The following is a 26,571-nucleotide window of genomic DNA, read 5'->3' as shown; positions in this document are numbered from 1 at the left end:
AGAAAGACAGAAAGGGAAGTGGAAGCATTGCACTGGCCACAGCCAAAGTGCCAACTAGCTCGTCTTTCCTTTCCACCTGCTGACTGACTGGTTGATTGAAACTGGTCGGATGTCAAAGGTTTGTGTGATAGGTTATGGTACGGAGCCGTGTCCCAAAAGTTATTGAACTGCGCTAATCTTCTTAGCTGAAATTTGTGTATTGACTTGTTAATGTGATATATCACAAGTTGTACTGCTTAGGAATAGCTTTACAGTACTAATACTTAAACAAGTAAAGACTTTTTAAATATGTTCCAGGCTAAACTTAATCTAGTAGTAGTTACTACATTCAATCTTATATCTGGCTTTATAGCTTACTACTTTAGGCCATACTTATATTACATAGGAAATTATTACACCCAGTTTACATCGAGACAGTTAGCGCAGTTCAATAACTTTTGGGACACGGCTCCGTACTTTCGGCATACTTCCCTCTTCTCCAGTCGTGACTGGAGGGGAATGATGATGGAGCAAAACGGGGAAGAGGAAGCAGAAGAGGACGGGAGGGTCACACAAATACTTGGGAGCGACAGAACAAAAGAATCCACCAGCCACTGGGGTACATTGGTACCTTGTGTCCATTAGATAGGGTCGCGCTGTGTTGGACCAGTCGAGTCGGTGAGAATCTAGACTCTACCTCACACCCATTCTCCTCTTTCTCTTCGTCCGTCGGCGGTGTCGATCTCCCTTTCACAACGATGCGCTGCCGCCGTTGAAACGTATCTGAGGGAGTCTCAGACAGCTGGAGGACAAGATAGATAGATCATTTGATCGTTGATCGATCTGTCAGCCCTTTTCCAGGTAAAGTTACAGGTACCAGGTAGGTTAAAGTACTCCGTACTTGTCCTTGTACCTGAAATCTTATTCACAGATTTCCTCAGGAACAAACAACGAGGCAACAACCTTCTTTCTCTTTCCGCGGAGTAGTTATTCGACCGTGTCTCTTCTCCGGCGCCAGGATGATGGGAGAAGCCCAGAGAACAAGGGCGAGAGCCGTGGGGGAGAAAAAGCCGGATCCATGGGCTCGCTTACTGCGGAGCGAGATGGAGCATGCTGCAATTGCACAATCTAAAAGCACAGTACAGTCGGAGTACTCAGCTCAGTACCTGATACAATCTCTAGATAAAAAATCTTATCTGCTCACTATGGTGTGTGTTTCAATTCTGTATAATCTCTCTCTCTTTCTCTTTCCCTCGTTGGCTTTTTTTTTTTTTTTTTGCTAGTTTCAATCTTGTGATTAGTTATAAGTACTTTCTGTCAGTCACGATTCACCCCCTCCCGGTCATGATAGTGCAGAAAACCCTGAGGCTGGCCTGTCAGATAGCTGGATCAACTATGCAAGAAAAATTCTTCCATGGAGACATCAGAGAGCTTGGCCACTCAAAGCACCAGTGACAATGCGGTTTGTCTCTCGATCCATGGTTTTTGACTGGAGCCGAAGGCAAAAATGTCGTAAAGGTTGATTCTTAGGAAAGCAAGAGAAGGAAAAAAAAAAAAAAAAAAAAAAAAAAAAAACCAAGAAACAAGAAACAAGAATTAAAGAAAAAGAAAAAGAAAGGAAGTACTCTGTAGAGACGAAGGAATAGACTAAAGACTGTTAAGTATGACAAGAGGCAAGATGACTGGTGATTTGGTGGTTAGAATATCCATCAACCCTTCTGGAATTGATTGATCCGGTGGATTTTATTGTGATTAAGTGGTTACTTAATACTATTATTTTTAGTAGATGGTGACTGTGTGTAGTTTAGTTGTAGAATTCTGATTCATTATCGAATCCATGTTTTGTTAGAAACTTTTCAATTCAGAAGATATTTTGTCTATGCTTTTTCCTCTCTGATGATTATTATGGTCACTGTTGCTGTTGTTTCTCATCCATCATCCATCCTCATCCATCTCTAATTCTCCCCTCCTCCTCCTCCTCCTTCTTCTCCTCCTCCTCCTCCCTTTCCCCTCCCCCCCAACATTGTTGTTTCCCTCAGTTTCTTCCTTTCTGACTCCTCTTTCTTCATTCCTCCTCTACTCCCTTCTTCTTTCCCCCTCTTCTGGATTTTTTTCCCGCTTCCTCCCACCTTTAATTAACGGAAGGATTCTGTTCCTGGCCCTCTTTCTCTCACCGCAAACCACCACCTTCTTCCCCCCCCTCCTCCCCTCCTCCAACACCCGCCGATTGCCGGCAGCCTACACTTGGCTGTTTCCGCCGTGCGTTTTTGGGCTTCACCCAACCACCCTCTCTCATCCTCGGCCACTTGTTCGTCATTCGTGTGTCTTGACAGGCTCCACGTCGGCCATTGCCTTTCGTTCTCAACATCCTTTACATCAATCACTGCATCTTCCCCATTTCCCATCTCGCCCGACTATCCGACTATTCGCCTCTAGTGGCCAGGCCCTGTCATTTCAACCAAATTCAACAAAAGTCGCATCGTGACAGGCAGACAAACGAACTGTTCGGCCTCATCTCGACCTACTTACCTGTTGATTCGTCAATTCTACCCAGGTGTTGGTGTGGAAGTCATCTCGACTCATCTCAATCTATTCCACCGCCGCGCCACGTCTTCTACCAGTAGTGAGCCTAGTCCATCAGCGAGAGCCCCGTCCTGACCTCTCGCCGTGCCTCGGGGGATTCGACGTTTACTTTGCTCTGGTTCCCGCTCTTTCTTCTATCTTCTCTTTCGGCCTGGCACATCGTGCGCAATTGGAACAAACAATTTAGTTCGGGCACCACTCCTCGGATGATGTTTTGTCGGGTCTCATATTGACTCCATTTTCTCCCCTGCGTTCCGCGTCGTCACTCCTCACCTCCGTGTTGCCCTACACTGGCACGTGAAGTGGAAGCCTCACCATCGCCTTTCTCGTGCTCGCTCTTCTCGCTCAGTCAACGCTCGGTCTCATCACCCTGGTGGTTCCTGTCCATCGATTATGTTCAAACCCGCCCAGTTCCTCGACACTCGGTGGTGCGACAGTTCTGAAACCATGGCAGAATCGTGTTCTTCATTTCGCCAGCCCCAGTCGCCCTTGACCACCACCTCTTCTACCCCCGTTTCACCCGCCGTGTCTCTTTTTTCGGCCAAAGGCCACACGCGGTTTTCCAGCTCCGTCTCGTCGTTGGTATCGTTCCCAGGGCACGGAACCTCTATGGAGAGTAATTCGCGCAATGCTTTGACGGGCGTAAAGGAAGAGCCCTGTGGGGAACGACCCCGCGATCTCGAGGAGGAATATTTCCGTATGTCATCGCCCTTGCGCCAGCCCCGTAGCCGCCCGACAGTCTTTCCCGCGTTACCATCTCAAATTGCTGATAGGATTGAGTTAACTTTTCTCTCTTTCCACAGAGCACTTCGATCAAGGGCTGTCTGTGGTCGAAGACTCAGGCTTCGAGTCCTTTGACCCGGCTGACAGCTACGACCTGACTGATGCTAGCATGGACTTGAATCAATCGCCCAGGAACCGATGCTCCGACAGCGTCTCAGCCAAGGGCCTTTCCCGTATTGGCTCCCGGATATCCACCATCTCCACGATGTGGAAATCCAAACGGGCCTCAGATGGAGTTGATGGGGCAGATGCATTCGCAACGCACCTGCGTTCCCGGACCAACTCAGCATCGTCAGCCATCGTTAACCCCGTGACAGGCTCGTTTAGCCGCGTCAGCTCCATTCAAGTGCCACCATCCCCAGCCCGGACCATTTTTGAGGAGGAACTCAGCGAGTCTGGCACGCAGCCAATTGATATTGTCCGCTCGAGCAGATACAGTCAAGACGATTCGGGTCCGCAGGCAACAACCCCATTACTTCCACCTTTTATGGGAGATGAACCATCCTACCCTGCCGTCTCTCGTGTTCACTCCCCATTGCAATCACCTTCTGTGGCTGACATGACTGACGATGGCTTGAACAATCCCACTGTGTTGGACAGGCGATTGGCAGGCTTGCCGTCACCGCCTCTATCTTCGAAGCCGTCCGTCGCTTCTTTTAGTCGTCCGCGTGCCAGCACGGTCCGGACAGTGTCGGGGGATGCGCCCCCATTCACCCTCTCAGATCCTAACGATGAATGGGCGAACAAATTGGGACACGCCAATTTCACTATCCAGCCTGAGCCTTATATGCCCGAAGTGATCGACGTGGATTCCCTTCAGCAGCTGCGCACCAACTGGGATCTTGCGCAATGCAATTTCGCTCGTCATCTTGTGCGGACAGGGGAACACTATGGTATTACCTCAACAATCTACAAGCTGACTGAGGAAAAATGGGAGGCGATCAATCGCGAGTGGAAGAGTCATCATGGAGCAATGCTTTCTCACCTAAGAGGTACAGAAGGAGTGCGACTAGATTTGGTCCGTTCGCACTGTGACCCTTGCCATCCGGTCAAATTACCGCGCTTGCATGACGACAAGTTTCCCGAACTAGGCGACGGCGAGATCGTCGGACCGATGAAGATCGCCCCCGCCGTCAGCGGTTCAGGCCTTTGTCGAAGCCGCTCGCTCAAACGCAACCTTTTCAAATTTTTCCAGGATCTCGTGATTCGGTCCTGATCCTTCACTTAATGACCACAAACTCTACTGCGGGAGGATTCGATGTACAACATCTGACGAATGCTACGCCTCTTGAACGATCCGCTCGATTCAGCGCGTGATGACTAATGCATATGATTTCTTTGCGTCTCTGCCTATGACTCTGTGATCCAATAATGATGACTGATGACCTGTTTTTGTACCTGTGACTACTGTCTCATAGAGTGCAGTCCATTCCTTGATGTTTAATTGACCGAAAACCCTGATTCTACTTGTTAATCTGTGCCCTTCCGGCTATTGCCTCAGACCAATATGGAACGGTCGTGGTGCACTGCGCCTGCCGCCACATTATTACTTTGTATGCATACGCATGGCTTTTGCGATTCATGTCTTGTTCATGGTGTCAGGTTTCTTGCCTTGCTGGCGAAAGCCACATAAAGTGCTAATAGGCATGACAAGAGCGGTGGCAGGTTATTCCTGGCTACCGAACTCTTCGGTCCGCAGGACAGGATGTGTGGCAAGAGGACCATGCTGAAAGAACAAGGTACATGTTCTGAAATCAACCAAAGAAACGGAAAATAGTTGAGATACCAAGGGGGAGGGCTCGGTATTGCAGCATTTGCGCCTTATACCCTTGAGACATACATTTTGAAACGATTCGTTTCTCCCAGAAAAGTCCACATAGCTATATCCTCACACATACACAGATAGAATTTGATTGGATGCAATTTTTGACATCGGAGGGGTACGCTTTCGCAAAGGAAACAAAACATGTTCATATTTTTGTACATATAAATAGTGTATTGACATTTATATTCACGATAGTTGCAAACCCCCTACCCTCCCAGGATTCCCTGGAACCGCTATACAAGTTTCTTGATCCTCGCTGCTGGGAAGATGCCTGCAGATACAAAGCTAGCAGTTGATGGGGGCGGGGACGGTGGCTTTGTCGGAACAAAAAAACCGACCAAGCCCGAGCAAAACCCATACAACGAACGACTGAGTGACTGCAGCGCAATGCCTCGTGATAAAGCTGTTTATCTCTGGTTACACCCAGTATTGGCTCCAAAGACGCTTTGCTTCCTCATCTCCCCGGAACTGGAACTCTACCCGAATGATATCTTTGAAACCCTCGTCCATGGAAGGCTCCTTGAAACGACGAAGGAAGTCCCCGAAGGCGATACCGGGAAGAAGGGTACGGGATTCCGGATTCTGCAGTGCCCGTATGTGGGCGAGGTGGTCAGTTGGGATTCTAATTTCGTGGTTTTTCTGGGGAAGAAAGAGAGGGATAGGTGGGGGAGGGAGGGAGGGGGTTTCGAATGAGGACAGGTGCGGGGTGCACCATGGCAGAATTAGAATCAACATGGAGGATCAACAGAAAGAGTGAGGTTCCAACATTTCAGGGAGAACTGGGGAGGGGGTGGTGGTGGTGGTGGGAAAGTGAGGGCTTGGGGCAAGGGAAAGGCAGCTCAGACAGCTCAGACAGCTCAGACAGCTCAATGAGGGTAGATACACGTGATATGAGATAGACAAGCCAAGTTCATAGTCGGCAGTATGCTAGACCCAAACAGGAACCTGTTTCAGTTGATAGATAGCTACTTGTGAGGTACTGAGTGTCTTGTACCCTGTACGCTCCGAAGAAAGCGAGCGAATGACGTAAAGAGCACTGGAAGTCAAACCAGATGTGCAACGTACCAGGGATAGGTTAGCGGCACGGACCGCATTGTTATGCCGGCAGAGGGTCGGGGAAGCAGTGAAATATACGCAGCGAATCGGCACCTTGAACTCCCTAGCCACTGCAACCCACTGGGCTCTCGTCTCTGCGTCGGCATTGGTATTATCTGTGTAGAGTATGGCATGCCGCCAAAAAGTCAACGAGTCATCCAATTGACGCCCTCCACGGTCTGCTGGGTCTGGTGCAAACATTGCGACGTGGGCGGGCCAGAGAAAGGGTTTGGAGCAGTAACGAGGGTGTGGGCTGGATGATTGCGAAATGTCCGCGTAACATGCGAGAGGGTTGAGCGACAAGAAAAGGGTCGGGGTGTGCTGTACGTACCAACCACCACAGACTTTCCGGCTGCAAGGTGTTCCTTTGCCACTTTTATGCACTTAGGGCGCTATCGCAAACGATCGGTTGGTCAGTTTCCTTGTTGATATGGACTTTCCTCGTATACATCCATCTGACCCGTGACACTGCAGGAAGGGCCCTGATTGCTTTTTCTTGGAGGTGCTCTGACTCATCTGCCCGAATCTCATTGGAGTATGCAAATTGACAAATGCAGACAGACGAAAGTGAAGTCAACTCGAACAAGGTAAAAGAGGATAGACGTACATTTTTGAGGAGGTCTTGGTTGACTCGTTCGTATTTCAAGGGTTCTAAATAGTCCCAGTAGAACGTTGACTTGCCCGCTCCCGGGCTGCCGCAGAAGATCACCAATTCAAGTGGGCTCTCTCCGGAAAAGGGAGGCGACACTGCTTCGTCCGTTATTGAATATCGAAGATAGACCCGTGGCGGGTTCACAATCATCCTACATGAGATGACATACCATCGTCACCAGGAGCTTCTTGCAGATACGTGGACGGGTCGAACGGTTCCACGAGTGGTTCTGGATCAGCGTCCAGGAAAAATTCCTCGGGGGTCTTGAAGGACAGTCCAGCATTGATAGCGAACCCACTTCAGCCGCCGTTAGCGAGGGAAAGGAATATGCTCGGTTTCTGGCTCACCGATCTACTTGCGAGTGGTCTCTCGGCCGTCCAGCGGCATCGCCAACAAAAACAGAATGGCGGAGGTCGACACCAGAAATGTCAAAGTCGTAATCGTCTAGGAACTCTGTCCACAGTCCTGTTCTGGGTTTCCGGTAACCATCATCTTCTGTGGCAGCGTAGACGCTCATTGGGATATCCAGTTGCTTCATAACGGCAGCAGCTCTTTCCTTGAAGTTTGTAAGACTTTTGGAGTCGCCGTTGCCCACCTTGGTCTCCTTTTTCAAGCTGATCTTTTTCTGGTTCGTTATGACGATCACATGATATCTTCGAAATCAGCAACTGGAGACTATTGTAACAATGAAAGAGCTTCCGCCATTTCATCACATACCCCTTCTCATTTAACTCTCTGAGTTTGGTCGGCACCGTACTATGCCACCACTTCCAGTCTGCTGAGCTTTTAGGAAATGTGTTTCCCGATGCTGTGGACACCAGGGTCGAGTCCTGCGATGATGCGTCGGTTAGCATGGGGAGAGGGTTCCCTCATTGTGAACTGAGTCCAGTCTCACGACCCTTACCAGATCAAAGGCAGCGACTTTGGGCTTTTCGGCCGTCTGTTTGCGCTCGGCTTCAGCGACATACTTACCTATTATGGCGCTGTTGTTCACCACGCGCCAAGTGATCTGCTCGGGTTTCTTTTGTGAAGCAGGGGTGAAAAACGAGGACACAGCTCTCTCTATAATGGCGTCAGATAAAACCCCGAGCACTCTCTCGTCGATATGAAGTTCCGGGCCTGAATCTGCACAATGATCTTGACTTACTAGTGATGGTGGATTCCACCTTTCGCTTGACCGGAGGCGGAGAGATGGCGCGACTGGGGGACGCTGCTCGTTTGGTGGCCCCGGCACCGGCCATTCTGAGATGTTGCAGGCGGGGGATAATCTTGATGGTGATTTTGCTTTTCTAATGGGCGTTGAGCGACACGGACGAACTGAATGGGCACCTGGTGATTGGGAGAGTGTGCCCGGTTCGATGCACGAGTCGAAAAGTGGAAGGGAGACGCGCGGGTACACGCGAAAAGCCATCACGAAGTCACATGCTCAAATGTAAAATTGCGGGAATCACCCAAGCCGATCAGTGCAACCGCCAAAGACTGATATGTTTATAGTCGACTATAATGTTTTAGGTCGTCAGCTGGTATCTTCTTGGTTCTCAAATACATCTTGCGACTTTACTCCTACTTAATATTCGTCTGAAGCATCGGATGTACATTGATAACAGAGCTAAACCACAGGAACAGAGAGCCAACATAGCTCCGGGGGTATAAAACATTGTGAAAGAAGCAAGCGCCAGGATGCATCAGTTACTTCGCTCGGGTATCCAGAGACAGCCTATCCGCTTGTTCGAGCCGTACAGCGGACTTGAGTTGCTCTCGAAGCCCGAACAGATGCTGAGAAGCCGTCTTCATCATTTCCTGGTTGCTTCCGTCCTGGACAGTAATTGCGGCTTGCAGGACGTAACTACCCGTTCGCTCGAGCGGAGTGAGCTCGTGATGAGCAGGTAGCTGCCGTCGAGGGCCATGTAAATCCTGCGACTCCGCCTGGGGATACAGCAAGACGCGATGGAGGAAGATGACGATATCATTCTGGACGAAGACATCTCCTTCTACCATGTACTCGGTAACAAAACTGACATTCCAGGTCAGTTTCGTTCGTCTGCAGTCTTCAAGGTACGAGCGGGGAAGTGATGGGCGTATCAGCTACGGGGGAGAGACCGACCTATAGCCCCAGGCATTCATGGGAACTGCAATATCACCTTTAGGCAAGCTTGCACTTGCCATCAAGCGAGTGGTCACAGCCGATCGAGTACCAGCCTCGGGAATGTCTCTGAACTCCAGCTTCCAGGATTGGTTTTCGTAGCAGTAGGAGGACTGATCGGTTCCAGACATAGACACATCTGCATCATGGGAGGCTGACATGCCCGACAAAGAGGTCGCGCCAAAATCCGCCTTGGTCACAGGGCCAACGACCTGGGTGTAGTACATGCCCCCATTCAACATCTTGTTCAAACGTTGCAGGTCGGCGCCCTGCACATCCTGACTGGCTCCCACACGGGTGGTGACAAGGCCTGGCTTGCGATAGGCCTTAAAGACCAGCCGTCTCTCCAAGCGGTGACGCGGTTGCATGGCTGTTAAGCCGGCCAGCTGTTGGAGGAGCTCATGGTGCTGATGGGCTGGGACCGAGGCGAAGAGCAGAAGCTCATGCATGGTCACAAGGGAACTAAAGAAAGATCGAGACTAAGAAGAAATAAATCCGGGATCAAGGGGGGAAAAAGGGAAGAAGGGGGATAAGGTGTGCCTAACTCCGTCTAGCAGGTTCGGCGCCGTGATTCTGTCGGTGCTTCTGGGAGGTCGGTGGTTTGGGGAGGGATTTTAGGTAAGCTTTCCAATAGCTTGGAGATTCGAGCCTTGGAGCCTTGAAGCTCCCAAGAAAGCCCAGGCAGGGAATACGGGTAAACCCGGGATAGGAATCGGTCCCAAGAAGGGAAATTTTCCACCCGGCACTTCTTCCGAGACCCAGAGGTAGTACGTACCTACTACGGAGTACCTAGTAGATCAATGGTACTATGAGTACTACGGTAGTACAGTACCCTACTTTCTCCGGCGTAGTGATGAAGGACAAAAAGAATCAGTGCTAGTCTTATAGTTAGTTCCCTATATTGGTGGGACATGTACCTACTCAGACTAAAGTACTACGACTCCATGCTAATGAATTGACTATACTACTATCTACTGTAAGTACTCTACTGTACATAGGACGGATAGTATGTATATGTGATCCATGATGCGGGGATGAACATCCGGGAGGGGGAAAGTCAAAATGCCCCCCTCCTCCTCCCTTTGCCCCAGGCCATAACGTGATGATCACGCCAGATGGGTAATCAGACAATGGACTCGTACGTACTTTACAGTAGCACATAAGTTAAATGTCAAGATAAGACTGGTTACACCATAGTGACCCAAGTGACTGCAGCCCTCACAGGCTGCTTTAGTCAGGCACGCCTCCTTCACCGAGATTGCGGGTTTAGGCAAAGCTCGGGGCAGCCCGACGTCCTTCGGAGCCGTTGATTTGGGGAAAGATGAGGGGAAACACATCCCTGGATTCCCTCCAGCGGTCTAGCGGCCGATGGCTTCATTGATAGGTGAATAGGTGACTGATTGATGGTCAGATCATGCCACAGAAAGAGGAATGTTTTCCGCCTGGCGAGATCAATCGAGAGATGATCGCAGCTTGGGGGGGGGAGGAGAAGAAGAAGAAGGGGAGAATTTAGCCTTTCGGGGGGTAAAATCCGGCGGCCGGCGGGTGTGGTTGTTGTTGTTAATAATTAATAGCCCGTCATTAACTAACAGTTAACTCTCACTCCATACAGACTTACTCGTATGCGTAGGAGGAGCTTATCAGAAGAGAAAAAAACCCACACCCTCGCTTCCGCTCCCCGAGGACTCGACCGATCACCGACCGACGTCGTGTTCCATTCGCCTTTTTTTCCCACTTCCTCCCTCCACCCTCCCCCTCTCCTCCTCTCGCTCCTCCTGCTCCTCCTGCTCCTCCTCTGTCTTCACTTAATTCAATTCCTCTCCCATCCCCTCCACCCCTCCCTAAATCTTCCTCTTTCTCTATACATACACAACATACACAATCTTGTCCCGCCTGTTGCCTATATAATTGCCCCGAATTCATCTTTGGGATACACCAGCTTGCCGTACCTACGATCAATTTCCCGCCCCTGCTCATTTCCTCATTTCTCCAACCGGTTTTATCGCCCACATCGGTCGCTTCGGACAGTCCCGGAAAGCTCGCTCGGTTGCTCAACACGCCTGTCTTCTTCTTCCCCTAGACTTCTTTTCCAGCCGATATAACTTGATCAAAGATCTTATTTTACACTCTCATAATGCACGCCACCATGGTTCTCCGTAACGCTGCTCGCACCCCTCTCATTCGTTTCCTCGGAAAGCGCTCTGTGCCTAGTTGGTCTCTCCGTCTTGTCTGACTTGTTCACGGATTCAGTTGTCTAACGCGCGTCTTACCAGAGTCCATTGACCACACTCCTCGTGCTCACCCGGCTTCCCCTACTGGTGTCCTTCCTGATTCCTTCGCCGCCTATCGCTCTAAGGCTCAGCAGCACGGTCCCCTGGGTCGTGCCTCTTTCTCCCAGGGCATCGGTCGCGCCTCGGGCGCTTCTCTGGGACCCATCCAGCCCAAGCAGGGTGAATTCTTCGACCGTACTGAGCTCCCCTCCCGTTTCCACCGTCTGCCCTGGACCGAGGCCGAGATTGAGGCCATTGAAACCGGTGGTGCCAGCCTGTTCGCCTAGGTGCTCAAGAATGTCCAATGAGGAGATGACGAGACGATAAAGGTCATTTAACATTGACGGGATGCACGACACATGATGTCACGCTGCGATGAGAGACTGGTGGCCTGGACCACGGCACCTGCGCGCCCGCGTCAGGAAGGACTACCAGTGACTCTGAAGGTCACCGTCTTCTCTCGCATCACCTCAACTTGCACGTCACTTTCTTCGGGACCCGAAGCACTGTCTTATACGGGTGATGGGTCGTTCAGTCGGCGTGCCCAACCTGGAAGCTGATCCGGTCCCTCTTCTCTTCTTTTCGCCACTGCTTCTCTCATTCTCTGATTCGAACACGGCGCTGGTGGTTACTCGTCTTCATGCTTAGCGGTTTAAAATTTTTGTTCTTCGTTTGGGGCGTGCTTGCTACATGTGGGATAATCTTTTCTCTGTCTGTTTGGGACATGCTGAGGTCTATTGAGATCTATTCAGACTCTTGTGTATAGCTGATTCGTTGATCCGGATTGAAAAGTCTGCTGGAAATAGGGTTTGTACACGGGCGGAGATACTTTGGTGTCTATGATGAGACTTGGGAGAGTTCAACCAATGGGATTCAATCATGAATCTGGAATTCTACAGCCTTGATGATTCCTAATTTCTACTGCGTTAGCTGCCGTAAAGATAGAGGCCCAAGGATACCGAGGATGTCAGGGTTAGCGGTGATCCAAGAACGCACTGAGTATAGATAGGGATCTCTTTGCACGTGCTGCTGCAGGGGTCCTAGCGTCGTCGGTCTCGACCACGCAATCAACCTCCAATCAACCTCCCATCAACCTCCCATCAACCTCCAATCAACCAACATACATGACTGGATCTTCTTTGCACATGGAACTTTGCACCATCTTCAATCAACCCTGAGATCCCGAATCCTGGTCGATTCGGGCCTTTCTCTTTTTCTGTAAGAAAAAAGAAAAAGTGCAGCGCAAACGTCTTAAAACACAAAGAATGGCTTTCAACAGGGGCTCGGAGCCCATCACCTTTAACGAAGTGGATGAAGCCAACCATCCTACAGCCACTTATGTCTACACTCAATCAACTCGCTCTCTGCCATTGGAGCATAGCAACGGCCGTGCAAACAGCGGACGTATAGATCTTCTGGTCAGTTGAAATAGCCTTGCCCTCTCTAATGGTACTCGTGTGAAAGCGATCGAGTGCTACAACTGACATGTGAGCTGATACGGTTTTCCAGCATGATCCCTCCAGCTTATCAACAACTTCATGGTCTTCCAAGGCAATACTGGACATCCTTGCTGACGTCTTCCTCCCCACTGGATATCCGCACAGTGTCACTGAAGACTACACCCCGTAAGTCTGGTAAACTTGGTCTCGACCATGATTCTGACTAACGAACTGCAGCTATCAGATCTTTGTATGTCTGTGTTTACCGCGTCCATCGCAAGCGATCCACTTCCGGCATAGACATTGATGCACCCCTCTTCACGGTGTGACTGACCATGGTTCCTCAAGGACTCCCTTCAAGCATTCAGCAGCTCTATCGCAGGCCTCCTGTCATCCAGGGCGGTCTTGCAGGGTTGGTCATACTGCATATACCCTCACTCTGCCACAATTACAGGGCAAACACTGATAAACAATCTACAGGCGTGGGTGTCGGCAACGCTGATGCATCACCTACTTCAGCTCTCCTCCTCCATATCCTCCAAGACTCATCCGGCCGCATCGCCACCATTCTCTTCGCGCATCGGATCGCTACCGCGCTCGAGCCAGAATGTAAGAAGTATCGGCTTGCGGCGGACATTTTCAACGATGCGGCCATGATCTTGGACTGTCTTTCGCCCATGGTCCCAGCGGGTGCTCTTCGAGTTCTCGTACTCAGCACAGCAGGCATTCTTCGTGCCCTTTGTGGCGTCGCAGGTGGAAGTTCCAAGGCGAGCTTGAGTGCGCACTTTTCTCGATGGGGCAACCTAGCGCAGGTTAATGCTGTAAGTAGCTGTGCGCACAGCTCACCCTTGGAGTGACCTGTCTCCATGTCCGAGGTCAAGAGAGGTAACATCTTTTCAACAACAGAAAGACTCGTCTCAGGAGACTATCATCTCTCTCGTTGGCATGCTGGTAGGCCCCTCCTTCCCTCCCACTGATCCTGCTCGTCCCTGCACGCTACATGCATGCATCCACGCATGCATAACAGTGCTAGCTGACAGGTTGCAATAAAAAAGGTTGGGTCCTTCGTCGTCTCGCATGTGACAGGTTTCGCTGCAACATGGATCGCCCTCCTAATGCTTTTGGCCCTGCATTTGAGTCTGAACTATGCAGCCGTCCGCTCCGTTCAAATGACGAGTCTGAACAGGCAGCGGGCAAACATTGTCTTCTCCACCATTCTCAACACTGACGGGGACTTCCTGCAACTGATGGACCAGGACGCCGGCACTAGTACCAGAACTCACCGCACAACAATCTCTCCCCACAAGCCGAGTGCGGATCACGACCGACTGCGAATCCTCACGCCATCCCAAGTCGCCAAACAGGAGAAGATCTTCGAGACAGACGGCGTTCTCAGATGGTCATCCCCTGTTCCAACCCGACCAGCGGGGTTGTGCATTGGCACCTGTCGGATCGGCGTTTCCCTTCGTCAATTTCTCCTCGGTCCATCCTCTTCCTCTTCCTTCTTCTCCTTCTCCTCTCTCGCCCTCGTTTCCACCCATTCCTCTCTATCCCTAAAGACTAACATCCCTCTTCCGCAACTCTCTACCCTCTTCACAGACGAGCACTACATCCTCTTCCTCAGCTTCTTCAAGGGCAAATGGCACGCCAACATCCTCCTGAAATCCAGCTGCACCCCGCAGAGCCAGCTCAAAGGCTGGCTACACGCCTTGCTCGCAGCAAGAGTTCTTTCTTGCAGTCACCCCTCTTCCCCCTGCGCAAAAGCATCTGAGAAAGGGAGCGAACCCGAGATGGATGGGAGGAGCATCAGCCCCATTCTCGACGTTCTTCACCGCACACTGTCCTTTCTGAATGAAGATGGCCGGTTCGAGCGGTACATGGCCGCCCTCGAAAATGCAGGGTGGGATCTCGCCATCCGGGCGTTGGAGACGAAGTCGGGCAGAAGAGTCTGTTGATGTACCAAAATCCAGTCTAATCACAGGAACAATCTTGTAGTTTGCCCGGCGCCTGGCAACTTGACCCGCCTGGTGAACGTTCGACTTCCTCTCATTACCTTGTAAAACAGAGTCATGTCCCAGATTTTTCCTCCAAGAGTACACGCGAACTTGGGGAGGGGGACAAATCCCCTTTCCTTAGTGGATCCAGATCTGAACGCCTCATGTATTGCTATTACATTCCCATGATGGAAAGGCCCAAGCTGGGGTGGTTCGTCCGGACTCGAACGCTTCCCACTTGACCGTATCAACCTTTCCCTTTGGTTTGATGGACACCTAGAATCGGCGCCATAGATTCCGTCCGTGCTCAAGAGAGAGGTTGCGCCAGTGCCTCGAGCTCGAGCGCAGTTTCGTTGTTCCAGTCTAACCCAATTGAGATGGGCGATGCTTTGCAGAAGCTGTCACCGAAGTTAACACGTGATTCCGAGCTGCAGGCCAGAATAGTTCGCGTTGTGCTGTATATATGTACAGTGCATAGATGGCCCTCGGCCCTAACGCCTTACACATCTTCCACTCTTCTCTGACGCAGTGACAGGATGCTCATGCACGGGGGCGCTATAGCTTGCTGTAATTTCCGCCAAAGCATATGAGAGTCCAATAAACTACACAAGAAACGCGCAACGTTGACAATGCATCAAACCATGGGTATCTATTGACCGACTTCCAGTACAGTGATGCTAATGCTAATGCTAATGCTAATGCTAACGTTAATGCTAATGCTAATGCTGATGCAAACCCCGTGCTATGCAAACAATGCATGGCCATATGAAAAGGAAAAGAAATAACACAAAAGAATACAGAAGGGTAATTGCGAAGGAACCCGGCATATGGCCTCTGCCGGTACCTCATGATCCAGAAAACATAAATTCATGCACATCACATCATGACCAACAGCCACACGACAGCACAAAAACGCCAGGAAAAGATGAACTCCGAATACCACACCATTTTGAGCCCTGTCTATATGAGTTTTGTTGACACAGAATATCGAAATGCTCGCTAAATCGCTCGCAGGCTTGAGCAAAACACACACACACACACACACCAAAAGAGAAGAACGAGACAGGGGCAAAACGCCTCTTCTGAAAATGCTTTCCAGGTTGGAAGCATAAAAAACCAAATATGCACGGGCATTATATCGTCATCATGGCCATCCACTCGTGGTCATATCTAATTGAAATGCTCGCTGAAGGAATCGAGGGACCAGTCGTAGACACAATGTCAACGTGTGAGGGATGAGCTCGGAGGCGTCCGGTCTACCGAAGAGGACGTGGAAACACGGTAGCCGTTTCGTGGTACACCTCCAGGGTGGTTAATCAGGGGTGGAGTAAAGGCTGTGATCCGCAAAGGGGACAGCAGCAAAGCTTCACTGTCTGCCAGAAGGTTCCCGGCTTTCGGTGTAGGGCAGGCCTAGTTTGCGGGGCTCGGACGGCCAGTCATTCGTCCATGCCGGATAGTTTGAAGTGATGGCTGCCGGAACCACTGTTCCCAGAGCGCTTCTTGAAACCCAGCTTCATTCCCATCTTCTTCCAAGGGTTGTCGGACCGCTTCGGGCTATGACCGAGTTGCATACTATTGGGTTCACTCGAGGGTGGAGTCGTCGGTGGTGTCATCGGTTCACCTGCACTGACATTCGACTGCACGCTTCCTGAATCATCCGTTAAAGCGCTGCCCGATGCCGACTCCCCGCTAGCACTAGTGACATGACTTGATGTGCGATGACCCGCCTTGCTCAAGGATGAAGTCATCGCACTCAACGAGAAGTTCGACCGGGTGGGGTGGCCAGTCGGGGACCCGACGGAGACCGGGGAGCCTAATTCCTTGGAGGAACGGGGCGATAAGCGGCGACCCTTCGAACGAACCCGCTTAACCGTGTGATCGTCGAGACTCGCATTGGAAACGACAGTGACATCCTCGTGCGGGAAGAGTGGCTCGGATAGGGGGAAGACGTGAGCAGCAGCGGCGTGAGCGTTCAGGAATGGGATGAAGATCGACTCTTCCATCAGGTCGTGAACGAGTTTCACGGCAAGGTCCAGAATTTCGGGGGGTGGCGGGGGAGTTTGGTTCGCATATCGAAGAATATCTTCCCGGACTTCGCTGGAGACGTTGATCTCACGCGGAGAACCAGGGATGATGTAGGCTGTCAACAGTCGTTGCCAGAGCATGCGCAGGTGTTGGCTTTCGGGACATTCACTGGCAATGGGAGATTGATTCAATTGGCGACTCAGAGCGTTGTAGGTTTCCCGGTACCGCTTCGCCTCCAGGGTGAATTCGAGAGTCTCCAAGCAATGATTCTGGGAAAGATAGGCCATGAAGGCACTGAGGGTGTAGGGTGCAGGGGCAGTGTTCGCAAGCACCTCATCTAAAGAGGGACGCATGGGACAAAATGCGCCAGGGGGTACAGTCAGACTTAGCGGACGCGGACGGGGGGAGTCCATGTCCTCGTCCGACTCGCTGTCCGATGAAGAGGTCGTCGGCGAGAGTTCAGGCGTCGTGGTGGGAGTGTGATGCCGGAAGAGAATGGGAGGATGTAAAGTCCTCTTCTTGAGCATCGCGTCCAGGGTGTAACAGGACTCGTGGGGTAAGATGACCGAGTGTAGCGACAGCCCTGGAATCCTCCCCGCACTGTAAAACAGTTGTGACAGGGAAGAATGGTTGTGTGTCCCGGGGGAAGGGTAACGGCTTGTCAATGGCTCGCTATCGGACTTGTCGAGGGTTCCAGTTTCCCAGGGTCCGTTCGTATTTTGGCCGAGCACCAGCTACCAGCCACTGGCGGATCAAGAACCAGGCTTGGTGATGAATGCGAGTACCGGCGGGTGAGAGCGGGAAGAACGGTGAATGGAATGAAAGGCAGCGGCAGCGGTGTCGGGTTGTGAGGCAGGCGGACGCGCTGAGTAAAAGAGGGGGGGGGGACGACAATCCAGTGAGTAAGGATCTCAAGATTTGAGTAAGACTCAGTGAAAGAATGAGATCTGTTTGGCAGACAAAGGATTGATTAGTTTTGAGGGGAAGAATATCTGTGGTGACAGGGGGGAGGGGGGGTGTGTGTGAGGATGGATTGGAAGGAAGTGTAGAATTCCAGAAGGATTAAGGAAGGAAGGGAAAGGCAGGCAGGCAGGCAGGCAGCAGATAGACGGACAGACATACAGACAGCGAGCGAGAGAAGACAGGCAGACAGACAAACATGGACGAACACTAACTAATGAGATAATGAGATAAAGAATTTGAGGAGAACAGGAAAAATAATAATATGTGGAATTAAGGCCTGTACATCAATCAGTAGGGAATCACTAGAGGAAGAAAAATCAAATTCGGGAAAAAAGAAATTTTGGAAAAATGAAAAATGAGAGAAAGAGGAAAGAGAGGAGGAAAATTAGAAATTTTGGAACCAAAAAGGAACCTTGGAAGAGAATTTTGGTTGGGGAGGAGAGGAGGGAATGAAGTGGATTGGAGTGGAGTGGCAGAAGGGATGACGCCACAGGGAGAGAAGATCTGGATTGGATGGATTGTGGATCGAAGGAAGTGAGTTAAGACTCAAGAGAGGACAAGAGGGGGGGAGGCAATGAAACAAGGCAGAGACAGACAGACAGACAGTTTTGCTGATCAATTTTTGTCAGGACAGGTTCCACTCCACAACTGGAACGCAACCACGTTGGCTGGCCAGGGATGGGGCTAACTGGCTAACTGGCGAACTGGCGAACTGGCAAGTTAACTGGCTGGGCTGCCTTCCTCTCTCCCTCCTCCCTCAAACCACACAAGACTTTTCCCACCCGGTCGATCGTAGTTTCATCCAATCATTTCCCTCAGGGTGGGGTCAACCCGCCGATTTCGCTCGATGATGGCACCTTTCATCAAGCAGAACCTTGAACCCCCGTGACTCTCAACCAGGCCGATGATCCAATCAATCCGAAAACCCAGTCAATGAGGTCTCAGATATGAGGAATAAGAATGGATGATAATCAGGTACATAGTTGATACTCATCTCATCTCCGTACTGAGTAGTACTGTACTCCGGGCAGATCACCAACAACATCTATGACCCATTGAACAGTAGTACTCAGTCTCCTCATACAATACGCGGTATTTGATGAAGCGAGAACCCTCTCTCCAGAAGCCCCACGATCTGAGTCAGTCGAGACCACTACGCGCCTGGGCAAGTAATGGTAATCATCATCATCATCATCATCATCATCATCAATGCAATGACGGAATCACGTCATGCTTCAGAGGACTGAAATGATTGTGGAATAGTCGAGAGGGACTGACGACCCGAAACTGGAACAGGATCTGGAAGCCTCAAAAGGTGGGGGGGAGGGGAACGGATCTTCGTCATTCAAAATCAGCTGTGGAGCCATCCATAGCGACCAACAACTTTGGAGTCTGTCTGTCCTTCGGGTCTGAGAGATCGCTCTGCCGGTGCCAAAAGGGACGGACGGTTCGTCTCGGAGATGCAGAAGGGAACCGGGCAAGCAGACTGGTAGTGGAGACCAGCGCCTGTTTCGGCTTCGTCGAGTACTGAGTATGTTCTCGCCCTTCGGTGTGACTCGGTCCGATCCTTTGGACACACACACACTCTCTCTCTCTCTCTCTCTCTCTCTCTCTCTTTCCACCCCCACCAGCGCTTCCCGTTTCTCTTATGCTGTTCAAAGTGCAAAATAAACAGTGACGACGATGCTGTCCGGCTGACCCATCGATCGATATCCGATTCAAGATTCAACACCCACCAATGAGGAGAGTTGTGGATGTCGTGGAGCTGGAGGGGATGGGGATGGGAATGGCGAGAAAGGCATGTGTGAAACAATGCGCGCACCGTGGTCGCAACAAGAAAACAAGCATTGAAAACACTTGACAAAAAAAAAAGGAAAAAAAGAAAACAAAAAACCCGCCCAAGAACGAAACAAAGAAGAATGGGAGATCAATAGAGAATAAGGAAGCAGCTCTGTTCTAGAGAACATCCAAAGAAAAGATCGTCTTCCACTTACCATGCGTGTTTTCCAGCTGCAAGAAGGAGAGAGCTCAGCAGTAAGCAAGGGGTAAAGAAGCAGCCCCCAACAACGCGCGTTCAAAGGTCAATATGACCAACGGTGCAGATGCAACGAGGATAAATCGCTCAGCCCTGGCCGAGGAAATATGATAGATCGCGGAGCTTATGTCGGTTGCAGTTGCGGAGCGGCAGATGTCTGGCGGTTGTTAGTCTCGTACAGCACCGGGACAGGCCTGATGCGTGGAGAATTCAATTCTGAATGTTCTAAAAGAAGGGTCGGTTTTTAGACAGGTTCTATCGCATGAGGCCAATTGACCAGAACTCAATTGGAAAGTAAGATGTGATATCAAACGCCCGCTGAACGGGGGAGGAGGGCCCCGGGCAGCTTTTTGTATGGACGTCCTACTGCAGCAAAGCTCTGTCTGATCTCAAGCATCCATCCCCTGAGGCTTGGCTGAAGCGGTTAGAAGTGGATTTGGAGGAAGGTGGAAAGGTGGCAAGTGTGCTAGTCTGGACTGGATTGGATCGTCGGGTACTGTGTTAACGGGCAGACTCCGGCTCCGTACAGAGAGTATAACTATAACTATACCTGCCTCCCTCCCTCCTCTTTACGTGGCTCGCATCATATATCCAAGTACGGGGCATCTCAGTCAGTAGCGACTCAATTGTGCTATATTCCCTTTTCGAATACCGTAGATACTGATGTACCATGTACAGTATATATATAGTATCTAAAACACATGGCGATCCTCCAGAAGGATTCCGCGATCCATTGCATCGGAAAATCAGGCCACGGACAAACATACATACATACTACATGTATACATGCATGCATGCATACATACATAGTACAATACACAAGGGCCAAGAAGCGTGTGCACCTGCCATCCCCATAATCCCTGCCTGTAAGTTGGCCTTGACTACCTACGGACCCGGACCGGAGAGGCAGTCTCCGGTCGGTCGAGCGAGTCGACTCGACTCCTCGTTAGGCGCGCACGACGGCCTGACGACGGCCGTGCAGGCCGGGTCTGTCCCCGCATTGATTGGCTCCAGCCGCGCAGGATCTGCATGATGCCAAGCAGGCTGTGCAGCCATAGGTCAGGTAAGGGGAAGGGCAGCCCGAAGGACATACTCCCTGAAAGAGACGGACTGGAAGGCAACCTTGGACAGGAAGAATGGAGTAATATGAGGGAGGGAGAGGGGGAGAGCGCGTTGCTACTGACACTCAATTGTGCCAGGTGAGCACGGGTTGATAGACCAGATTCGTCCTCGAGGCAGGCGGTCGATCATTTCGATGGTTGTTAACCCCAAGGAAGGGCTGGACTAAAGCACTTTCTCGTATCATCAGTTTGTTCATCATCATAAATAAGCTGGGTGGATCTACTACCCGAGCAAGACAAAGAGGTGCGACTTGAGAGACAGCCAGTCAGAATCCCGCAACCTCCGGAGCCGGCTTGCAACAGCAACAAAGCTACAAACGAGACAGAAAGACGGGGTGGTGGTGGTGGTGGTGGTGGTGGTGGAGGTGGGTTTCCACCCCAGCCCAACATCCCCCTGCCTGCAGCTAGCTACCTACCTAGCTAACTTAAGAGTCTTGGCCTACTCGTAGCTCTCCCCAGGCCAGTGTCGCCTTCCTACTGCAAGGGCCTGCAGGCTTGCAGAACCGTGTCTGTGTCACGGGGTGTAACATATACAGTCAATAGTACATACTACATACATAAATGTACAGTACATACTACCGTACATAGAACGTAGTTCGTCGAGGCGATTGAGAATTGTATTTGTTTTTTTTTTTTTTTTTTTTTTTTTTTTCGTTTCGAGGTGCCCAAAGTGGACATGTGATCCGACCATATGATTGCCGGGTAACATAGACTTCACCAACATGGTAGCATGGAGGTAGCATGGTAGTAAAATGGAAATATGGGAACATGGATTTTCCAGAACCCAGCAGAAGAAGTAAAGAAATTTCGAGGAATGCTGGGTGTAAGGAGAGGGGCTAGCCCTATCCTACCTTGCGGCGCCAACTATGTAATCGGTCTAGAGGTGCAGTACTCACCAAGTTAGTTAACAGTTGTGACTACGACCTACAGATCGGATACGTAGACTAGGGGCGCTTTTGGTCCGTCCGTACTGTACAGTACATAAGAAACACCCCCCCCCGCCCTTGACCAGCCAGTCAGACGGCGAGTGGCAACCTGCGATAGCCCTGAAAGCCGAGAGCTACTCCGTAGTGATGATGAAGGATTTCCGGCGCGACCAGAGGGTCCTCGCTCCTCAGGCTCCACCTTTCAATCTCTTTGGCGCGTCTGGCGAGCAAACAGCGAAACCAGTGGACCTGTTGCCTGTTTGAGTTTGGCGGCTATAGATAGTAGACACTTTTAAGTATCTTGTCGATGGTACTATAGTCTATAGGTACTCGTAGTAGAGGAATAGTATGGATGGGAGGAATCAATTTCACCTGGTTGGGCAGGTCTCGAAAAAAATGGATAGCCTTCACACACGTGATACGTATACTGTATCATCCCATCGGTTCATCTTTGTTTGCAATCTGCAATCGGAGAGGAAGGCCTTTGTGTGTCTCGACGTTCGAATGTACGACCTGGACCGACCGGGCGTTGGTCAGACGAATACGTCAAGGCTACAGAGAAGCCACAGAGAATGTTCTATCGGGTGACACCGCAGGCGAAGACTTGGTCGTTGTAGCACAAGATCTGCAGCTGAAGCCTAGATAGAGCCTATCGTAGAGGAATCCCGTAACTTACTCGTAGAAACACATTGCGTTCCCAGCTAGGTCGATTATATTGAGTACTGGGCATGAAAGTACCGTACGTACTAGGTACAGAGTGCGGAGTATCTGAGCGAGTAACCTGAATGCAAGAGTGAGTGATTAATTGGGTTGAATTCTAAACCAGCCACACCTCCTCCTCCCCTTCCCTTCACGTCATCTTGCCGATCATTTTGCAGGCGGTTGAACCTGGGGAAACTCTGTTAGTCTGACCGACTCGCACGCACACCCAGGTTCTTTCTTTGCGACTCAGTAACCTTTCTCCCCTCTTGCTGAAACTCAACGGTAGGTGGTTAATTACTCGTTTAAACTCTGATCGATCTCTTGATGATCATCACACCCATGTTCTGGTGGACGTATTGCCGAACCAGACGGAGGGCCCGAAAAATTCAAGTGGCTACCACAGCAAAGCCACATCAACTGATCCCCTGATCCCTCCGTGTGTAGTACTCCGTAGTGTGTACACAGTACTCAGTACGCAGTATCGTACTCTCATCCTCGTAGACAGGGTCTATGCAAGATCATCCCACAAAGAAAAACAGCCAGCCAAGGATCACAATCCAATCTTCCGGTTCTAGAATGGACATGGAAGCCCTTTTCTCGCCCGAATTTGCCACTCAGCAAGGCCGGTGGCAGCCTAGCATAGGTAGGATCTTAGAAAGGAGCACTTCCGACGTGACACAGGCACACTCACGCACGTCCTGCCTAAGACATTCCGGAATCCTCCGTTGGTACGGGAATCCCAGGCGAGGACTCCGTACGGAGTAGATAAGAGGGACCTCTCTCTCTCTCTCTCTCTTGCTCTCTCTCTTCCAGAACATCAAAAGGTGGCGGCAAACGTTGCAACAACGCGCGGTTCCTTATCAGTTGATAGGTTAGCCACTGTAGGAGGAGTAAGCTTACTGGCTGTATACTAAGCCCTACCAGGTCAAGCGGTGACCGACCTCGGGACCACTTAACCGCAACCGGAACTATCCTTTATCAAGTGGCGACTCAGATTTTAACTACCTACTCATACTCATACTGCAGTCTTCTATATATTTGACTGACATTTACTAACTATGACTATGACTACTATATACTTAGTAGTAGCCAATCCAGTAGTCATTACTGTCCTAATCGACTGTTACACTACATAATTCCATAGAAGTCCACGCAGTGTGCAATCGCTACTACAGTAAAAAAAAAAAAAAAAAAAAAATATTTGTGGTCAGCCCACTTCAGCCACACACACACACACAAAACCCGTGTATGAACGATTGTCGGCTCCATCCGCCCACCGAGTTGCTCAAAACGGTTCTGGCCAGATGATGGCATTTGTCTAGAACTTTTGCGTAAAATTGGCAGCTCAAGTCAGCCTCGGCAATTCTGTGGATCTTCAATCGCCCTCGCCAGGCTACAAGAAAATCCATCATTCTTCGTTACTTACTATATAGGTTATCATCAGGGCAATGTTCTACTTCGGAAAAGAAAACGAGTCCCGCTCGCAGCCACGTGTAGACCTGTAAGCCCTCAATCCCATCGCTTCCCTAGCTTTGGTTGCATGCCACGTTATGAAGGGCCAGCTGTCAGGTCGGTTTGTCTTTTTACCGGTGGACTTTTGGTGTGCTGGACGTACAGTACGTACAGTACGAGTGTGGATTGGACGTGTATTCCGAGTTGTAACAACACCCCCTCCGACACTCGATCTTTGGGTATAGTGTATACGTGTATATACCTTCATCCGGAGCCGAGATATACCCAGAATTTCCCATCCAGAGTCCCTTCCTTCCGAAGATCAAAAAGAAGAAAAGGAAGAAAAGGAAGAAAAGGAAGGAACCCGAAGGGGAAGACCGAAAAAAAGCGAAACAACCCATTGCCAAGCTTGAATCAACAAACAACAAGATCATCCCACATGCGGGGGAGCGGTGCCACAAGCTGCATATCATGATCTTTGGTCACATTACGACCTATGTAAGTATACTCCGTACGGTAGTAAGTCCAGCAGGGTAGTAGTTGTTATTCTTCATTGTTGATGGGGGATACGAAGGACGACCGACCATCCTTTGACGTCTGGTTCCAGGTGCGAAATCAAGTAGATCCACAATTCCTCCGCCGGTAATTGTCACATCCGCTCTCACACCCACATCCCCTGGACGGGGAGGGATGATCATGACATACTTCAAACCCAGGATTCGTCACTCACTCATGAAGTAGTGGACTGGATTTCTGCAGGACAAGATAGGTAAAGTGTGGGAGGAGGAGAAGGAGGAGGAGGAAGGGGGGATGAGTGATCAGCATATCTACCGAACTATTACTACTATTCAGTATGCCAGTAAATTAAGTACAGTACTTCTATCTTAGTTGTTAGCATTAAGAAAAGAAATAATGATCGGACAGTCACGCCCTGGTGGTATGATGTCTGCCTGTCATGCACAAACTGGTCTAGATTCTAGATTCTGCAGAGGGGGGAGTGCTCCATTCTGAGAGAAATGGTGGGGAAACCATTCTCCTACATCCTACATCTCCTGTACAATACATAAGGGACACATAATATATTAGTAGTACACATCAACCACTACAGGGTCCAATAGGATTCTCGGGTTCAGTTTCAGCTGGGAGGAAAACACCTTCTTAGTAGCCCACCTAAGCGGCGAATGTCTTGACTATCCCCCTCCCTACACTCGGTACGAATAACGTGTTGTAGACGGTGGGCATTCCAGGACCCTCGATATGCCCTGCACCTCCCCACTTAATCATGTTTCAACCATCAACCATCATCAAGCAAGCAAGCAACTAGTATGCTCCATGCCCAATGCGTACTTCCAAAACAGGTAATGCACCAAGTTCCCCGGCCCTGGGCACTGCAAAGAACAGTCGAATGATCCATCACCACGACACACCTAGTGTATGCTTCTCAGACAGCTCAATCGGGTCGTTCCCCGTAGCATCATTAAACCCCCAGCCAAACCCCGCTGGCAGCCAAGTAGCAAACATCAATTGAATTTATAGCCCTGAGTTGCGCAGAGTCTCAGTCCACTTCCCCCTCCGCCCTCCTTCACCATCAACTGGACTGGTTGGAGAAGCTGCTGACCATATAGGGTGAATCTCGGTTCAATGGCTACCTGAATACCAGACCCTATAAGAAAGGGACTGAAAACTATCTCTCTTGTCCTATCAAACGTATCAAGGTTAGTCTAGACTGTTATCTTATCATGCGTTCATTTGGGCTTCTGCTTACGTACATGTAATGAGGTAGATCCCCCCGGGGAGGTGGAGTTAATATCCAAGGGCAAAAGTTCATCATCGAGATAGTCCATTGTTCGACTGCACACATCACACCAGCAGAGCAAGACTGCCTCAGATCAGGCAGATTAGGAGAGTTTATGAGCGGGGGCCCGACGGACGATCCACCAAGTCGCCATTGAGGGGCCCCGAGTACCAGGCGCCTTTGCTTGCTCCATCTGAAACTTCCAAATCACGATCCCTGCATGAGGAGTGTCCGGATGCGTAAAATAAACAAGTGACGGATGCCTGATGATTAGCCCGACCTCACAGACCAGTATTCAAGGAGATATGTACCCAACAGGCATACACATAAATGGATTTATGGATTGATGGATGGTAGATAAGTAGATGTAAATCCGCCCCAAGACCAGCAGTAACAACGAGCCCGGTCTCCAGGGTCGAATAATGCAATGCAAGTACGCTCCGACAAGGACGATAGAAATCGACTCGGCTGAATTTTAGACTGGAGGGTGGTGATAGCAACAATGGCAGAGAACATAAGCACAAGTGAAGAGGACGGCGACAGAATCCAACTAGAGAGAGCTACCGTGAAGAAAGACAAGCACACACAGCCGTGCACGCACACACGGCTTACATTGGAGTCTGATATTCGGAACTTGAGACTCGGGTCCCCCAGTAGATGAGATAACAACAACAAACAACTAGAAAAGAGAAGGAAAAAAAACAGCCACAGGCCGCCTGACTTGATCGCATGAACTCCTTTAACCGATGATGGGAGGGGGCTTTCATCTGTCCTGCACAACATACCCCT

General features: G+C 50.4%; 6 protein-coding genes across 6 annotated transcripts; 3 read left to right on the top strand and 3 right to left on the bottom strand.

Annotated features, from left to right (window-relative positions):
* Positions 1-2,670: 2,670 nt before the first annotated feature.
* On the top strand, positions 2,671-4,736 carry BO66DRAFT_15683 (uncharacterized protein). Its single transcript, XM_025642186.1, has 2 exons — positions 2,671-3,259; positions 3,366-4,736. The coding sequence occupies exons 1-2, from the start codon at positions 2,956-2,958 to the stop codon at positions 4,559-4,561; spliced, it is 1,500 nt and encodes a 499-aa protein (XP_025506499.1). The 5' UTR covers positions 2,671-2,955; the 3' UTR covers positions 4,562-4,736.
* An 851-nt stretch (positions 4,737-5,587) lies between these two features.
* BO66DRAFT_409294 (putative DNA 3'-phosphatase Tpp1) lies at positions 5,588-8,158 on the bottom strand (the record flags this gene model as incomplete). Its single annotated transcript, XM_025649169.1, has 9 exons — positions 5,588-5,752; positions 6,236-6,381; positions 6,597-6,657; positions 6,873-7,012; positions 7,087-7,214; positions 7,265-7,570; positions 7,635-7,747; positions 7,822-7,979; positions 8,065-8,158. The coding sequence occupies 9 exons, from the start codon at positions 8,156-8,158 to the stop codon at positions 5,588-5,590; spliced, it is 1,311 nt and encodes a 436-aa protein (XP_025506498.1).
* Positions 8,159-8,606: 448 nt separating this feature from the next.
* Positions 8,607-9,935, bottom strand: BO66DRAFT_368591 (mediator of RNA polymerase II transcription subunit 18; the record flags this gene model as incomplete). The annotated part of the gene is made up of 2 exons (XM_025645342.1): positions 9,022-9,935; positions 8,607-8,931 (listed from the first exon to the last, which is right to left on the bottom strand). The coding sequence occupies exons 1-2, from the start codon at positions 9,507-9,509 to the stop codon at positions 8,607-8,609; spliced, it is 813 nt and encodes a 270-aa protein (XP_025506497.1). The 5' UTR covers positions 9,510-9,935.
* A 1,259-nt stretch (positions 9,936-11,194) lies between these two features.
* Positions 11,195-11,617, top strand: BO66DRAFT_316874 (alpha-ketoglutarate dehydrogenase subunit KGD4; the record flags this gene model as incomplete). The annotated part of the gene is made up of 2 exons (XM_025643529.1): positions 11,195-11,270; positions 11,334-11,617. 2 exons carry the CDS (start codon positions 11,195-11,197, stop codon positions 11,615-11,617), a joined length of 360 nt encoding a protein of 119 aa, XP_025506496.1.
* A 978-nt stretch (positions 11,618-12,595) lies between these two features.
* BO66DRAFT_445864 (RUS1 family protein) lies at positions 12,596-15,021 on the top strand (the record flags this gene model as incomplete). The annotated part of the gene is made up of 7 exons (XM_025651663.1): positions 12,596-12,748; positions 12,840-12,955; positions 13,007-13,019; positions 13,118-13,181; positions 13,250-13,590; positions 13,676-13,720; positions 13,825-15,021. The coding sequence occupies 7 exons, from the start codon at positions 12,596-12,598 to the stop codon at positions 14,722-14,724; spliced, it is 1,632 nt and encodes a 543-aa protein (XP_025506495.1). The 3' UTR covers positions 14,725-15,021.
* Positions 15,022-16,199: 1,178 nt separating this feature from the next.
* Positions 16,200-17,315, bottom strand: BO66DRAFT_409291 (regulator of G-protein signaling domain-containing protein; the record flags this gene model as incomplete). Its single annotated transcript, XM_025649168.1, has 1 exon — positions 16,200-17,315. One exon carries the CDS (start codon positions 17,313-17,315, stop codon positions 16,200-16,202), a length of 1,116 nt encoding a protein of 371 aa, XP_025506494.1.
* Positions 17,316-26,571: the final 9,256 nt, after the last annotated feature.

The sequence above is a fragment of the Aspergillus aculeatinus genome (genome assembly GCF_003184765.1).
Source record: "Aspergillus aculeatinus CBS 121060 unplaced genomic scaffold BO66scaffold_10, whole genome shotgun sequence".
In the NCBI taxonomy this organism is placed as follows: Eukaryota; Fungi; Ascomycota; class Eurotiomycetes; order Eurotiales; family Aspergillaceae; genus Aspergillus; species Aspergillus aculeatinus.
This window is presented reverse-complemented; position numbering and strand designations above follow the sequence as displayed.